At 52.8% G+C, this 16880-nt stretch overlaps 2 protein-coding genes and 1 pseudogene across 4 annotated transcripts in view; 2 read left to right on the top strand and 1 right to left on the bottom strand.

The window, feature by feature from the left end:
* Positions 1-972: 972 nt before the first annotated feature.
* On the top strand, positions 973-7079 carry LOC108311449 (protein PIMREG). The gene is made up of 6 exons (XM_017538864.2): positions 973-1041; positions 1552-1878; positions 3749-4041; positions 5532-5627; positions 6203-6247; positions 6537-7079. Exons 2-5 carry the CDS (start codon positions 1585-1587, stop codon positions 6231-6233), a joined length of 714 nt encoding a protein of 237 aa, XP_017394353.1. The 5' UTR covers positions 973-1041; positions 1552-1584; the 3' UTR covers positions 6234-6247; positions 6537-7079.
* On the top strand, positions 6298-12002 carry LOC108311397 (annotated as a pseudogene). The gene is made up of 2 exons (XR_005201904.1): positions 6298-6369; positions 11081-12002. The product of XR_005201904.1 is annotated as a protein PIMREG-like (transcript).
* A 3976-nt stretch (positions 12003-15978) lies between these two features.
* PITPNM3 (PITPNM family member 3) overlaps positions 15979-16880 on the bottom strand; it is a 105575-nt gene continuing 104673 nt past the window's right edge. Inside the window, exon 20 of one of the 2 annotated variants that reach the window (XM_037742130.1) lies at positions 15979-16825. In XM_037742130.1, coding sequence (XP_037598058.1) covers positions 16520-16825 — 306 coding nt within the window. In that variant the 3' untranslated portion in view covers positions 15979-16519. The remainder of the gene's footprint in view (positions 16826-16880) is intronic. The other variant, XM_017538862.2, reaches the window with a different exon arrangement.

Raw genomic sequence — 16880 nt, 5'->3', positions numbered from 1 at the left:
TTTGAAACACCAGGACCTGTGCATACTAAGTGTCATATACACATCATCCTTATCATCATCCTTTGGGGGGAAATTACTGAGGCCAAAGTGAGTGTGACCACCCAGAAATGAAGAGGGTTGAAGACAGAGACTCAAGGAACCATCATCTCAGGCTCTTGTGCGGTAGAAGCAACAAAAAAACCAACCGGGGAGTGGGCCGCGCTGCTTTGAGGTCACCGAAAGGAGAAGGATGAGTTGGAGAGCTTTATAATGGCTTATTTTGTTTGGAGCTAAGGAGAGGAGAGGCAGGCATTCTGCTGGAGGGAGGGAGGGATGCGTGGGGCAAGGCGGGGGCAGGGAGCCGGGGTGGGCGGAAGGAGGGCAGACGGGTACCCTCTGGTCTATCCCCACTTCCAGGACGCGTTTTCTAGGGGGGCGGAGTGTGGATGGCGAGTATGGGGAACTCAGAGAGGGGCCGTGTCTTGTCACAGGAAGGGAGGATCAGGAGGGAAATTTGAAAGAAAACGTCTCTGGAAAACCCAGGGCTCCGCACTGCCAGCCCCTGGCTCTTTCTGAAAGAACTACTGAGCAACAAGGAAAAGTCAGGCCCCTTGGCGGGATGGGCGGGGGTCCCTGTCGGCTGCGGGGCCTGGAGCCTGAGCCAGGAGGTCTCGGTGGCTGGACCTCCGCCTCCACCCCATGGGTCAGAGCAGCCTGGACTTCTGCGCGCTCCAGGGAGGGGATCCGACGTGCGATCGACGGGGGCGGGGGCTGGGCCCGCGAGGGCGGCGGCGCGGCGTGGGCTCAGGATACAAAGCCAGGAGCCACGAGGCAGGAGGCCGGGCGGGGGCCGGAGCAATGAATGGGGACGCCGGGACCAATCCGAGCGCAGCATCTGCAGCCACGAGAGAGGGAGCCAATCGGATGCCCGGCTCGGCGGCGGGGCCGGGAACGGAGCCAATCAGCTGTGAGGACGGGCCGGGGCGGAGCCGCGCAGAGTTTCAAATCGGCTGTAGTGAGCGAGAAGCAGCTGTGCTCGGGTGTGATCAGCGTTGGTGTCGGGTGAGTGCGGGCGGGACCATGGTGGGGCTTCTGCTCAGAGCAGGAGGGCCTCGGGCTCGGACATGCATAGCGTGGGGGTGCGTCTGCGTACCTCAAGCGTCGGATCGGAATGGGTCTGGGGGCCGTCTGGTGGGAAGGCCGGGGTCTGGGCAGGGGTGCGTTGGGTCTAGCCGAGCTGGTGAAGGAGATGGTAATCGTGTCCTGGGCCCAGCGCTGAGGCTCGGTTCTGGAGTGTCCTGATCTTGCCTCCCCTCCTCGCCTGAGGCAGAGAGAGGAAGGAGGTTGTGATGAAAAGACAGCTGTTTTGGAAACTTGAAGTGCGGGACAGCAGAAATGCTGCTGACCCAAGACCCCTCTTCCAGGAATCATCTTCCTTTCTGCACCCACACTTGCCAACTCCCCCACCACCCTGCTGCATTCCATCTCCTCCCCTGTGCCCAGGGTCTCTGTGGGGCCTGGGAATGGGGATGGGGAATGCCTTGCTGACCTGCTTTTTGCCCTCCTCCCCAGGGTGTAGTGGACAGAAAAGACTTGGCCAGGCAGATGGCTTCTCGGTGGCAGAGCATGGGGACCTCCGTGCGCCGGAGATCCCTCCGGCACCCAGAGCAGCTGGAGGACAGCAAGGAGCTGCAGCCTGTGGCCAGCCATCAGGAGACCTCCTCCAGGGCCCTGGGGTCCCTGTGCAGACAGTTCCAAAGGAGGCTGCCCCTGAAAGCCGTCAACCTCAACCTCCGCCCAGGCCCCTCCTGGAAACGCCTGGAAACCCCAGAGCCAGGGCAGCAGGGCCTCCAGGCAGCAGCTCGCTCAGCTAAGAGTGCCTTGGGTGCCATGTCCCAGGTAATACCAACAATACTAACCATCTTTTTTATGAAGGGTTTCCTTGGTGCCAGACAGTTCCTGCCTTCCAAGAGCCTCCAAGAATATAGACTCCATGAAGACAGGGACTTGGATTAGTTCACTGCTGTTTCCCCAGCACCTCAAATAGTTCCTGGCATGTATAGGTGCTCGACAAATAGTTGAATGAATGAATGAATGAAAGCATGTCTTGGAGGAAACAGATGCTCACACTACCAGGTGATGAGAGCTATACGTGATAGGAAATTGCAAGCAAGTGGCCAATAGCAAGGGCTCACCAAATGAAAGCTTAGTCAGTGAAGGCTTCCCAGAGGAGGTGACGCCAGGGTTCACCCAGGGATCACCCAGGGAAGCAAAGGTCAAGGGGTGTTTAAGGCAGGGGAAATAGTGCAAGTTTAGGCCTGGAGCTGAGGGAAAACAAGATTGCCCACTAGGCCATGGACCCCTGAGGAGAGCCAGAATTTTAGTTTGGGAATAAGCAAAGGACACAGGGCAAGGTAGAGCAGGGAGAAAGGTTATGAAGGAGCTTAGGCTCTCCTGGGAGTAATCAGGAGTCCATAGGATTCTAAAACAATGGAAAGTCTGGTCTAATTAGCATATTAGAATTTGCCCTTTAGCTACATAATGGAGAAGGGAATGGAAGCAGAGAAGCTCCTGAAGGGGCCTAAGGGTCTGGACTTGCAGGGAATAAACTTCAGGAACTGCCTAGAAGGTTGATTAGAGGGGATATGCCGTGAAATGAGAGGTGCTGGCAGGAAAACATCCTTATATTAGATGTAAGTTTCTACAGGCCCTTTAAGGGATGCATCTTTCAACCCAGAGCTGGAGGTGTAGAGGGGTCACTTAAGAAGGACAGAAGCCGTTAGGATGAATAGACCTTCAGTGAGAGGGCTGGAGACTGCAGAGATTTCTCCTCGGTGTCTCATTGGGAATTCTGAAGACGAGGGGAGAGGGTGGCTGTTTCCAGACCCTCTGCAGAGAGCTCTCTGAGCCAAATGTTAGTCCTTGTTTGGAAACTATTTTTTTATTTTTTGAGATGAAGTCCCACTCTGTTGCCCAGTCTGGAGTGCAGTGGTGTGATCTCGGCTCACTGCAACCTCTGCCTCCCTGGTTCAAGTGATCCTCCTGCCTCAGCCTCCCGAGTTGCTGGGATTACAGACGTGTACCACCACTCCTGGCTAATTTTTTTGTATTTTTAGTAGAGATGGGGTTTCACCATGTTAGCCAGGCTGGTCTTGATCTGCTATCTGCGTGATCCACCAAATGCTCTCCTGGTATGCCGGGGGTGGTAGGCAGGCTGGCCTGCTCTTCTCTGGGGCCCTCCCCTACAGTCATTGGGTCAATCTGTGTCTGGAAGGAGAGTTAGACAAACAGGCTCCATGCACTAGAAGGGGGTCATCCTGCTGCTGACTGCTGCTGTCATATCCAGAAGCTCTGAGCTGAGTCCCTGTGGGGGACTCATTCCACGAGGAGACATTCACATCCCTCACCCTGGAGACTAACAGCAGCCTGTATTTACGGGACACTTGGTGGGTCTAGGGGTGGTGGTAGCTCACCCTTGTTTTTTGGAGTGCAGTGGCGTGATCTCAGTTCACTGCAACACTGCAACCTCTGCCTCCTGGGTTCAAGGGATTCTGGGATTACAGGTGCCCACCAACATGCCCAGCTAATTTTTTTATATTTTTAGTAGAGATGGTGTTTTACCATATTGGCCAGGCTGGTTTCCAACTCCTGACCTCAGGTGATCTGCCCGCCTTGGCCTCCCAAAGTGCTGGGATTAAAGGCATGAGCCACAGCGCCCAGCCTCACCCTTGGTTTTGTCTGTGCTAACCTTTCCATTTGCCTGTTCCAGAGAATCCAGGAGTCCTGCCAAAGTGGCACCAAGTGGCTGGTGGAGACCCAGGTGAAGGCCAGGAGGAAGAGAGGGGCACAGAAGGGCAGTGGATCCCCAACTCACAGCCTGAGCCAGAAGAGCACTCGGCTGTCTGGAGCTGCCCCTGCCCACTCACCCACAGACCCCTGGGAGAAGGAGCATCACTGCATCTCTGCCCGGATGGGCTCATGTGTCCACCCATTACGGCGGTCAAGGCGGGAGGCAGCCTTCCGGAGCCCCTACTCCTCTACAGAGCCCCTCTGCTCTCCCAGGCAAGTAGGACAGTTCCTCACCCTAGGGCTGGTGGCCTTTTAGCCTGGGCACAATACCTGCTCTCTGACCTCCTAGACACTAACTGGGCCCCGAGGCACCCTCAGGGAGTGGAGTCACAGAATGTAATTATTATTCTTATTGTTAAATGAGTGTCCTGCTTTAGCAGAGATCCAGCGCAAGTATTTGTTCTTTAGAAAGTGAGCCACTGGGCACGGTGGCTCACACCTGTCATCCCAGTACTTTGGGAGGCCGAGGCGGGCGGATCACCTGAAGTCAGGAGTTGGAGACCAGCCTGGCCAACATGGTGAAACCCGATCTCTACTAAAAACATAAAATAAGCCAGGCGTAATGGTGCACTCCTGTAATCCCAGCTACTTGGGAGGCTGAGGCAGGTGCATCACTTGAATCTGGGAGGCAGAGGTTGCGGCGAGCTGAGATCACACCATTGCAATCCAGCCTGGGCGACAGAGTGAGACTCCATCTCAAAAAAAAAAAAAAAAAAAAAAAGAGAAAACAAAACAACAACTGGATTCCTAAGGGTTTTATTTCAACTTTCCAGCTGAGCTACAGGGGGAAACGTAGTGTGCTAGCTAAGGCTGTCGAGTAGCTTTGGGCTGTCGGATTTTTCCCACATTTCTTTGAGGGCTAGCATCTTTCTTTAGTCTCATAGGAACCTTGAGCTGTGATTAAGGCAGGCTCTGTTTTTCCCGTTTGACAGGTAAGGAAATGGAGGTCCGGAGGGGTTTAGTAATTAGCATGGGAGACATCTTGTAGGAAGTCAAGGAATAAAGGCTGGGGTCCAGATCGCCTGGATGTTCTGCCCCACCCATCAAGCTGTCCTGCCCTGTAGAATCTTCTAGTTCTCAGGCCCAGAAACTGGCCCAGCGTGGGGTAGAGGGTGAAGCTCATCCCAGTCCGCAGACCCTGGCAGCTAGCTTCCTGTTCATCTCGGGGCTCCCAGGGAAGGCTACCTACCCGCTGCCCCTGCATCGTGGCAGGTGGTCACCAGGATGCGTGTTTAAGTGACCGAGTGGCTTTGCACAGTGCCGGAGCAAACCTGGAGGCTAAAATAAGGCTCGTGAACACTTGAAAAATACTCTCCACATCTGTGTTGTGACCCGGTTCTGTCCCCAGAGCTAGTGAGGGACCTGAGACAATCAATCCTTCAGGACCTTAGTTCCCCTGTCTAAAGGAAGAGCTGAGCTGAGCTCTGACACAATCACACGCACCCAAGCCTCCTGTGAGCCCAAAAGCAAGTTTTGACACTACCTGGAGGGCTGAGGCTGAGTTTCCAAGTGGGGAAACTGCAAAACCCCTTGCCCATGACCTCGGCCTCATGGATCTTGATCTCTCTGTTCTTCGCTCTGAGGTCACTTCCTGGAGTAAAGCCCAGCCCACCAGGGTCATCCAGGCCCACAGACCAGACCCTGGTATAAGCCCTGCCAGGGGCTTCCAACTAGTCACTGGTGTGGGTTTTTCTTTCATTCAGTGAGTCTGACAGTGACCTGGAGCCTGTGGGGGCGGGAATTCAGCACCTTCAGAAGCTGTCCCAAGAGCTAGATGAAGCCATCATGGCAGAGGAGAGGTGAGTTGGCATCCCTTGCTTCAAAGTGAAATGGCCGGAAGGGCCCCTCCAGCTATCTGTGCAGGCAGGTGCCGGTTTTGCTCTGACCTGCTGTGTGACCCTGGCCAGTCTCTGCCCCTCTCTGGGCCTCAGTGTCCCTTATCTCAAACTCAAGAAGAGATAAAAACCTGGACTGGGGTGATGGTAAAGGATGCACCCTGAATGTATGTGGTCTGCTAGGCCTTGGGCCCCCACGTTTGTCCATCACTTGGAACCCCACATGTGGCTGGTTCCTTTCCTGAAAAGCCTACCCTTCCTCCTGAACTCTCCATGGCTCCTCTGTGCCCTCCTTGCCTGTGGAATTGGGAAAAGTAACATGACTGCTATGGAGTTCCTGGTCTGTCCGCTCATGACCCCATCCTCGGGGCAGGGCCTCGGTTCTGGATGTCTCCTAACTTAGGGCTGTTTCCCCATTCCACTTGTATAATGGCCATGATGGGCTCTAAGGCTGGGTCTGATCTTGTCTAGCCTAGACTGGGAGGGCCCTCTCAGAGCCCACCACACCCAGTGGCATCCATCCCTCCCCTTCTCTCTAGTGGTGACATCGTCTCTCTCATTCATGGCTGAGGAAGTGCCTGCAGGTAATGCCCACCTCCCGAGATCTTTCTCAATGTCCTCCTCCACCTTACCCATGAGCAAGTTAAAGAAAAAGCCCACAGACCTAATGGGCACAGCAGTCAGTAGTATCTGCCTGCTACTGGAGGTCAGAGCTAACCTCACTGACCCCCATCACTAACTGAGCATGCTGAGGGCCCCGAGTAGATACAGCCGCCTTCCAGCACCTCCCACCCTGCAGTGAGCAGGGAAAGGCATCCCCACTTCTCCTACCTGGAGCACAGTGAGGGCCACAAAGGCAGCTCTGTCTTGCAGGAAACAAGCCCTGTCTGACCACCAAGGCTTCACACCCAAGGACGTCTGTGCTTCCCCATGCGCTTCCTGGAGGAAGTCCCCAGGAGTTATCAGTACCCCTGAGCCCCTGCTAATGAGGACCTCACTAACAAGGGGCCTGGAGCCCCCCTGCTCTGGCCACATCTGGACCCATCGGTGACTGCCAGCCATAGCCTGAGAGTGTCTTGGGGAGAGTATCTTGCAGAGGTGGGGAGAATTGTACCTTCTGCTTTCCCAGGGGACTCTTGAGCTTAGAAACTCATGATACACCTGACTTTGAGCTTTGTATTTGCCTCATCTGTAACGTGAAGTGCTAGCATCCAATGTTTGAGAGCTCTTAGCCGTGTACCCAGGTGTCTGGTTTTGGGGGAGTCATCCGCAGTCACTCACCATCTGTGTTTCCGGTGCCAAGGCTCTTGAGGGCCCCACTCTCATCCCTGCTTTCCCTACCAGGGACTCAGGAAGGCATAGGAGATATTTCCAGGCTTAAGACCATGGGTTCACAGGTACCTCTTTATATGCTCAAAGCAGAGTACTGTGGNAAAAAAAAAAAAAAAAAAGAATCACATGAAATTTAATTAAAAAAAAATTAGAACTGTAACTACCTTTAGACACCATCTAGGCCCAACCTGCATTTTACAGATAATGAAATTACAACCCAACCAGCATGGTGGTACACACCTGTAGTCCCAGCTACTCAAGAGGCTGAGATGGGAGAATTGCTAAGCCCAGGAATTTGAGGCTATAGTGAGCTATAATTGTGGCACTGCATGCCAGCCTGGGCAACAGAGTGAGACTCATTTGAAAAGAAAAGAAAGAAAAAGAAAAGAAAGAAGAAAAAAAGAAACTGAGGCCCAGAGAGGTATCAAAGGCTCAAGGACGTGAAAGTGGCTGAGCAGGTCTAGAGCACAGACTTGGCACTTTTCTCTGTATACTTTATTGCCTCACATTATATGGAAAGCGCTTGAAAAATATATAGCATCTTGGCTGGGTGCGGTGGCTCATGCCTGTAATCCCAGCACTTTGAGAGGCTGAGGCAGGTGGATCACTTGAGGTCAGGAGTTTGAGACCAGCCTGGCCAACATGATGAAACTCCATCTCTACTAAAAATACAAAAATTAGCCATAGTGGTGGGCACCTTTAATCTCAACTACTTGGGAGGCTGAGGCAGGAGAATCACTTGAGCCCAGGAGGCAGAGGTTGCAGTGAGCCGAGATTGTGCTACTGTACTCCAGCCTGGGTGACAGAGCAAGACTCTCTCAAAAAAAAAGAAAAGAAAAAAATGTATATATTCTTAATGCAGGTCTTTCTTTCTTTCTTTCCTCCCCTCCTTCCCTCCTTCCTTCCTACCTTCCTTCTTTTTTCTCTCTCTCTCTTTCTTTATTTGAGACAGGATCTCACTCCATTGCCCAAGCTGGAGTGCACTGCTGTGACTGTAGCTCACTACCACCTCCATCTGCTGGGCTCTGATCGATTCTCCCACCTCAATCTCCTCAGTAGATGGGACTACAGGTGCATACCACCAAGCCTGTCTAGTTTTTAATTTTTTTGTAGAGTCAAGGTCTCACCTGTTGTCCAGGCTGGGCTCAAGCAATCCACCTGTCTCGGCCTCCCAAAGTGCTGGGATTGCAGACATTGGCCACAGTGCCCAGCTAGCTTTTTTTACTGTAAGCAGGAGAGACATTCCTAGGAGGCAATTTATTATAAAGATACAGGGATAGGAAGTAATCAGGCCTCTGGAGGAACCAGAACCAGGAACTAGAAAGGTATCAAGAATCATGACAGCCACTTAGTCCGTGCCGTCTCCATCTCTCTCTGGAACCATGTGGTTTCTCATTTGTTCACTTTCCTTCTATTTCTGTAGCTTTCTCTGCCTCTCTGTGCTCTTAATGATAAAAGGCCACAGATATATTTTAAGTTTCATGACATTTTGGTTCAAGCACCTAATAGAAACATACTAGATCTTAGTCCAAATGTCCAGAAGAAAGCAGCTTATTGGTTCGTCTTGAGTCAAGTGTTCACCCACATCCAGTCCAGTTAGCCACAGCCAAGGCAGATAGTTCACATAGTATAAACTTGACTACAGGGCTGCACTCAGGGTTAGCCAAACTGTGAGGCTGGAGGAACAGTTCTCACAAGACTACCCCTACTTCTGAAACCAAATACAAGTTTGAGGGTTTCCTCAAACCATCCCAGGTTTGATAATTCTCTAGAAAAACTCACAGAAGTCACTGAAAACTGTTATACTCACAGTTACCGTTTATTATAGACAAAGGATGGAAATTAAAATCAGCCAAAGGAAGAAACACAGAGTCCAGGAGAGGTTCAAGTGTAGTACTTGGATATCTTCTGCCTGTGGAGTCACGGACAATGTTATCTCCTCCTGGTCACGATGTGTGACAATACACACATTATTACCAACTGGAGCCTGAACCTGAAGTCTGCAAAGTTTCTGCTGGGGCTCGATCACACACTGCTGTTATGGCTGATTTTGAGTATCCTCTTCTCCCAGAGGTCATGCTAGTACCTCTAGCCTCCAGGTCCTCCAGAGGTCAGAACTGAAACAGCATGGCCTGGGGCCTGACTCACATTGTTAGACTGCCCAGTGGCCAGAACGCCAAGCAAACAGACACTCCTATCAGGCAGGACATTTCTGGGGCCTGGAGGTCACCTCCGCTCTAGCTGACGGCAAAGGCCAGGCCTTTATTTATTTATTTATTTTTTGAGAAAGAGTCTTCTTCTGTCGCCCAGGCTGGAGTGCAGTGACTGCATCTCAGCTCACTCCAACCTCCGTCTCCCGGGTTCAGGCAGTTCTCTGCCTCAGCCTCCCGAGTAGCTGGGAGTACAGACGTCCGCCGCCAAGCCTGGCTCATGTTTTTGTATTTTTAGTAGAGACGGGGTTTCACCATGTTGGTCAGGCTGGTCTCAAACTCATGACCTCATGATCCACTTGCCTCAGCTTCCCAAAGTGCTAGGATTACAGGCGTGAGTCATCGCACCTGGCCGGCCAGCCAGGCCTTTCTTTTGGTTAATATTTTTGTGCCAGAGTCTTGCTTTGTCACCCAGGCTGGAGTGCAGTGGTGTGATCTTGGCTCACTGAAACCTCTGCCTCCTGGGTTCAAATGATTCTCCTGCCTCAGCCTCCCAAGTAGCTGGGAGGCAATGTGCCACCACGCCCAGCGAATTTTTTTTTTTTTGGTATTTTTAGTAGAGACAGGTTTCTCCATGTTTGTCAAGCTGATCTCGAACTCCTGACCTCAAGTGAGCTGCCTGCCTCCCAAAGTGCTGGGATTACAGGCATGAGCCATATCACCTGGCCAGGGTTAAGTTAGTTCTTCATTATACAGACACACTTCCATTTTTGCAGAAGGGGAAATGTTCTCAAGAAGTAGGACATTTCAGGGAAATATAAGTCTATTCCATTGTATGTTAGATAAGTAAATAATTCCAGCTTCTGTAATAAATAAACCCTGAGATTCCACTAGTTTAACACAATAAAAGTTTATTTCTCTTGTTCACAGTCCAATGTGGGTTGCTAGAAGGGTAGGGGGAGATGAAGGAAGAGAGAGGGAAAGAAGTGAGAAGGGAGAGAGGATGGTGGGAGAAGGAGGCAGCATCAGGGAAGGGGTCTTGCTCCATATGATCACTCAAGGACAAAGGCCTTTTCCATCTTGTGGTTCCACCCTTTTCTTTGTCCCTTTCTTTGTCCTCTCCATTCAGCAAGAGAAGGGATGGCCAAAGAGTGAGGATTGTGCTTGAGAGGTTTTTATGGACCCAGAAGTAGTGCCCACCACTCCTGCTCACATTCCACGGGCCAGAACAGTCACATGGTCACACCTAACTGCACTGGAGGCTGGAAGAGGGACTCTGGCTGTAGGCCAGAAAGAAGAAAAGAACACAATCACTGGTGAGCACCGACAGTCTTCACCACATATAAACTGATCGTGTGACACCAACATTACCTACGTCAGAATTTATTTTTCTTTCTTTGGAATCCCTTCAGCAATGACACACCCCCTATATCATAATTTTATCACATTAAATTGTCTATTGCCTTAGAATTATGTCTTCTGCCTCCATTTTTACATCATAAGCAGGGATCATTCTTCAGCTGCTTTGGTTTTTACCATGATGCAGGCTGTAAGGTAGGCACTATAGGTAAATTTAAAAATCATGCTGAATTATTTCAGTAAAGACCAGGAAGATGGAAGTTGCAAATAATTACAGTCTGGAAACAAGCTTGGTTTAGTTGCTATGGCACAAATTGATGATTTAAATATAAACAAGGATGTTTATAATCACACACACAAAAAAACAATAGAAAGCAAGTTAAATATCCATCAAATATTTATAGTGGGCGGTTTAGTTGCTATGGTACCAATTAATGATTTAAATATACACAAGGATGTTTATAATCACACACAAAAAAACAGTAGAAAGCAAATTTAAATGTCCATTAAATGCATATAGTGGGTGGTGGGCGAGGAGCAGCTGTGCTCGGGGTATGATCGGTGTTGGCAGTGTAGGGGTCTAGTGGGCAGAGAAGACTCTTGGCCAGGCAGACAACTTCTCAGTGGCACAGCATGGGGACCTCCGTGCACTGGAGATCTCTGCAGCACTAGGAACAGCTGGAGGACACCAGGGAGCTGCAGACTGTGGCCATTAGGAGGCCTTCGCAGGAGTCCTGGGGTCCCTGTGCAGACAGTTCCAAAGAAGGCTGCCCCTGAGAGCCGTCAACCTCAACCTCCGCGCAGGCCCCTCCTGGAAACACCTGGAAACCCCAGAGCCAGGGCTGCAGGGCCTCCAGGCTGCAGCTCACTCAGCTAAGAGTGCTTGGGCGCCAAGTCCCAGAGAATCCAGGAGTCCTGCGAAAGTGGTACCAAGTGGCTGGTGGAGACCCAGGTGAAGGCTAGGAGGAGGAGGAGAGGGGCACAGAAGGGCAGTGAATCCGCAAGTCACAGTCTGAGCCAGAAGATCACCCAGCTGTCTGGAGCTGCTCCTGCCCACTCAGCCGCAGATACCTGGGAGAAGCATCACCACCTCTCTGCCCGGATAGGTTCACGTGCCCACCCATTACGGCGGTCTAGGCGGGAGGCTGCCTTCTGGAGCCCCTACTTCTCAACAGAGCCCCTCTGCTCTCCCAGAGAGTCTGACAGTGACCTAGAGCCTGTGGGGGCGGGAATTCAGCATCTCCAGAAGCTGTTCCAAGAACTAGATTAAGCCATTATAGCAGGAGAGTGGTGACATCATCTCTCTCATTCATGACTGAGGAAGTGCCCTGCAGGAAACAAGCCCTGTCTGACGCCAAGCCTTCATACCCAAGGATGTCTGTGCTTCCCCATGCACTTCCTGGAGGAAGCCCCCAGGAGTCGTCAGTACCCCGTGCCACTGCTAACAGGGACCTGACTAACAAGGGGCCAGAGAACCCCTGCTATGGCCACATGTGGAGCAGAGGTGGGGAGAATTGTTTCTTCTTCTTTCACAGGGAATCTTGAGCTTAGAAACTCACCATACACTTGACCTTGAGCCTTGTATTTGCCTCATCTGTAACGTGACGTGCTAGCATCAGATGTTAGAGAGCTCTTAGCTTTTACTCAGGTGCCTGGTTTTTGGGGGAGTCATCCGCAGTCACTCGCCCACTGTGTTTCCAGTGCCAAGGCTCTTGAGGACCCCATTCTCACCCCTGCTTTCCCTACCAGGGACTCGGAGGAAGGCACAGGAGATATTTCCAGGCTGAAGACCCTGGGCTCACAGGTACCTATTTATATGCTCGATGCAGAGTGCTGTGGGTATGCCGGGAGGGGTAGCCTGTTCAAGAGCAATTTCTGCCCTTTGTAAATTATTTAAGAAATCTGCTTTGTCATTTTATTAGAAAGAAACCAGCGTGTGACTTTCCTAGATAACACTGCTTTCTCATAATAAAGACTGTTTGCCTTTGACATCTGTTCCCTTTCACTGCCAACCTCCAATGTCCCCCGCCCTCCCACACCACTCTGTGCTATAGATTTGTGGTTTGGGGTCTGGCCCTCATCTACCTCTGCTTCCAGCCAGCCTGCCCCCAAGTCCCACCCCAGGGAGAACATGTATAAGGGGAAAGGTTTCTCAACTTCATTCAGAGCAAAACACATCGTAAAGGCAAATAAGGTTTTTATTTAAGTGACAACGTTTGAGAGCTAAAAACCAGCTCACATCAAAATCAAGACCAGTTGTAAAAATCTTTTAACTCCATAATGCTGTTTTTGTTTTGTTAGAAATCTGGTATCTTACATTAGCATTTCTAACGGATTTTGTACAAGGCAGCCATAAAGAATATAATAAACCTTTTTCACCATGGAACCATCTGTCACAGATAATACTGAAAGTTACACACTTAGGAACAGTCAGACCACAGACAAGGTCAGGCTGGCTGCCACCACCAAGTAAACAAAGAAAAGGACAGAGGGGTCCTAGGGTGGGGGGTCCCTGTGCACAAGTCGCCCTCTTCTGGCCTGCCCCTCCTTGGTGTCACCTGCTTCTCCTATGCCCCAAAGAGGGTGGAGTCAAATTCAAATTTTCCTCCCAAGTGCCTGTTAGTTTCTCAACAAGGAGAGCGGGACCCAGGTCAGGCGTTGGGGCTTGGACTTAACCCTAACTGTGGTTTTTAAGAAAGTTCCCCTAAGCCGCAGGAAAGGAAGGAGGGGATGTTTCTTTTGGCTGAGCCAAAAGACAATAGGTTTTCAGGGCACTTCGCACCCAAACCCCCCCAGATGGGATTCAGTGGGAAAGTTGGTTGTTTAAGGCGGGGTCAGGGCCCCCCTCCCGGGGCTGCACCTGGGCTCGGTGGGAGAGTGAGGATGCAGAGGACTCTCATGCCTCATGAACGACTCCAGGGCAAGCTATGGGTCCCAAAGGGGTAAAAATACAGTTTAAAAACCGTGAGATCCAGCCTCGCCTCTTCCAGAGCACCCACCACCACGAATCTCTGGAATACTAGAATTCAAACACATTCATTTGCTGTAGCCCAGCACCCAGACAAGAGGGCCATTCATCCCAATGTGTGAAAGGAGTCTGCTTTTTTAAAAAATGTTTTACAGAGCCCACGGGAGCCGTTGAGATCTTTAGGAAAAAAACCCATGATGCTGGAAGAGCAGGTCCTGGGCTAAGGATGCACCCTGAACCCTAACAGGGCAAATGGTAAAGGAAGGTGGCAGGCAGGCCCTCAGCCACGACAGCCGCCAGATCAGGAAGAACAAACATGCCACACAAGAAACAAGGAGCTTTGGTAAGGCGGGAAGATCTGGTCCAGCTGCCGGAAAGCAGGCATACCAGAGGCTAGAAAGATTCTCTAGAAAACAGCTGGATTGGGGGTCACAGAACTACTCAAGGAGAGGCAGCGGCACCCCCTCCAGAGGACAACACAACTTGGTTCTTTTTTTCTCCAACTTCACTAGACGGACAAAACCGAACAAACCGGTAGGATAGAAAGTGCATATATGCGTGACACAGTTGCTGTGAAAGCCGTACTGAAACATACGCTGTCTCAACATGACACAGAACCGCATGTACACACATTCACACACACCAACTACAGCTCCAACTGTGTTCACAATATCTCACTGTACACCATCAGCATCTCATGTGTGCATTGTCGGTCAAAGCCACAATCCTCCTACCTGCTTGGAGCCAGAGCTGCTTCCAAAAGGGGTGGTGGCCCTTCTGCTGGGTCCTTGTCCCAGTTCTGACCCCCAGAGCCATAGAACCTGGGTCACACTAACTTCAAATTCCCCAGGGATCCTGGCCCATGTGTGCTCACTCTCTCTTTCTGTCTTCCTTTCTCTCTCTCTCTCTCTCTCTCTCTCTGCCCCCCCCCCAACCTCTCACCTAGCCTGGGGTTCTCAGGGAAGAGGGAATCTAACTGGGAGCAAAGTAGCTCATACTAAGTATTTATCATTTTAGAGTAATCAGTGGCTTCTGCAAAAAGGAAATGGTAAGAGTTTTCAAGAATCAGACTAAGTCTGCCCAAGTTTAAATCAGAATATTTTTGGGAAGGATTAGGGTTGGGGTAGCTATGCCATATGAGCTGATGCCTTTGGAAAACCAAGAACTGTGAAATGTTAAAGGGGGGATGGGCACCTATGAACAGCCTGGAGGCAGGACCATACAGGAGGCTGAGGCTGAGGCTGAGGCTGATCGGCACTCCTCCCCACAGACTCACCAACAGCCCTGGGCTAGAGTGAAGGAGGCGGCGCCAGAAGTGGAGCAGAAGAGCTGGCAGACTGAAGACACATTTCTAGTGGAGAGAGCAGGGTTGGGGGCTGGGAGCCCAGACCCCTCCAGCCCCAGGAGGGCACCCAGTTTGCCAGCCAGTTCACAACGGTGGTGCCAGCTGCCCCCAATAGCAGCGTCATTGGCTGCATGGGAGCCAAGAGAGGTAGACACTGAGCAGAAGCGACACTGAGCTGACACAGATGCCTGCTGTGGATACAGACGTCTGAAATTGCTGGGACCGGCCTCAGAGGTGGCCCATGGGGGCTCAGAGGCCACCTGGGCAGCCCCACACAGCTGGTGTGGGCCTGGGCCAGGGAATCAGGGGGCCAGGGGATGCAGGAAACCAATGCCCAGGCCAAGGCTCAGCAGCAGGAGGGCCTGGGCTGGCTTTAGGGGCCCCAGAAGGGCCAAGACCTGCCGACCTCAGGGGACTACCCAGGAGGAGAGTACCGGCACACACTGAGCGGCAGGGGAAAGGGAAGAGAATGCAACAGTTGGAACCAAACTTCCAGGAACCCCCTAGAACCTCGGAATCTCTGCTCTATGCCCCCAGGAGCCAAAAAGGATAAATGGGTCCTGGCAGAGCTGGGGGTAGGGGGAGCCAGGTCATTTGGTCGGAGATGGAGGTGGGTTGTCCCTGGGACACCCAGTTTGGGCATCAGTGCAAGGCAAACCAACTGTGCCTCTCCGTGGAGTAGGGATCCCTTCCCAGCCGGCCCAGAGCAGCTCTTTTAAGAGCCCCTCCTTCTCCTTCCCAACCCACCCAGACTCTGTCTCCCAGGCTCTGTGAAAGGCATGGGTCACAGGACACTCTGAGGGGCCCTTAGACCTGAAAAGCCTCAAGGGGCCAAACTCCAGGACACGCTGGAGTCAAAGACTCACACCAATCTCAGCTAGGGGATCCCTCCAATAACAGAAGGGGCCCAGAGAGGGCAAGCAACCAGCTCAGGGGCTCACAGCCAGCCCAGCTGAGCCAGAGCCCAAGGCTGCAGCCTCCTGAGGGAGGGCATGAGGCAGGGCTCCAGGAAGAGGAACCCCTGGCCCCCAGGGCCACAGAGAAATGGTGAGGACACTTAGGACAAGTGGGGGCGGGTGTTTGGGGACAATGGACAGCCACAGGACAGACCGTCAGCACCAGACTCCACCTCCCCAGGACTGTGGACAGAGACGGCATTAAGATGAGCCAGGGGATGCGCTCTCACTCCCAGAAAGTGGCCATCTTGCCATAAGAGCGCCAACCCAAACAAGACCAAGGGCCACAGGGAGGGCGGGCACACATGCCACTCACGCCTCCACAAACCAGCCGAGAAGCTGTGCTTGCCAGCGGCGCTGGGTCCCGGGGCTGGGGCTGCCCCTTGAGGGCCAGCCCAGCTCACTGTGAAGCCTGGGGACTCAGGATGGTCGACTTTGCCCAAACGCACCAGCCCAGGGCAAGCCTGCCCCCAGGATGACACAAACAAGAACCCTACTCGGGCGTGCGGTCACAGGCACATGGGAGGCAGCAGTGGCTGCATCGAGACCCCTGGATCTCACCCCGTCGCAGCCCAGGGAGCCCCCGAGGCCGGGCAGGGTCCCTCCCCGCTCTGCTCGGACACTGCTGGACAGACACGGGAGGGAAAAAGCAGGAAAACGCCTGTGTCGGAGAGAGGGCCGCCCCTCCAGTCCCCGCAGGCAGCCTGGTTGGGCGCCCCCTCCCTGCTCGGAGCACGACCCGCCCCTCAGGGCACCGACTCGAACTTTGGGGGCCCACGCGCCCAGCTGAGCGCGGGCAGCGGCCGCTCGTGGTCCTTGTCGGACTCGGGCTGGCTCTGCGCCCGCTCCGGCTTGGGGTTGGCGGCGGGCGGGTCGGGCTGCTGCACCGACATGGTTCTGCGCAGGTGGTTGCGCTTCCGCAGGAACTCCGGCTGCGCGTGGAGCCCGAAACTGCCCTTGCGCAGGATCATGCGTGAGTTGTTCTTCTTGGGGCGCGAGCGGTGGCTGCTCTCCAGCGCGGCCAGGTGTGCTGCGTAGCCCTCGCTCAGGAACTGCAAACGGTGGGGTGCGGAGGGGCAGGGTGGGGAGGAGCCGGGGAGGGAAGAA

This window comes from Cebus imitator, unplaced genomic scaffold (assembly GCF_001604975.1).
Source record: "Cebus imitator isolate Cc_AM_T3 unplaced genomic scaffold, Cebus_imitator-1.0 Scaffold115, whole genome shotgun sequence".
Taxonomy (NCBI): domain Eukaryota; kingdom Metazoa; phylum Chordata; class Mammalia; order Primates; family Cebidae; genus Cebus; species Cebus imitator.
This window is presented reverse-complemented; position numbering and strand designations above follow the sequence as displayed.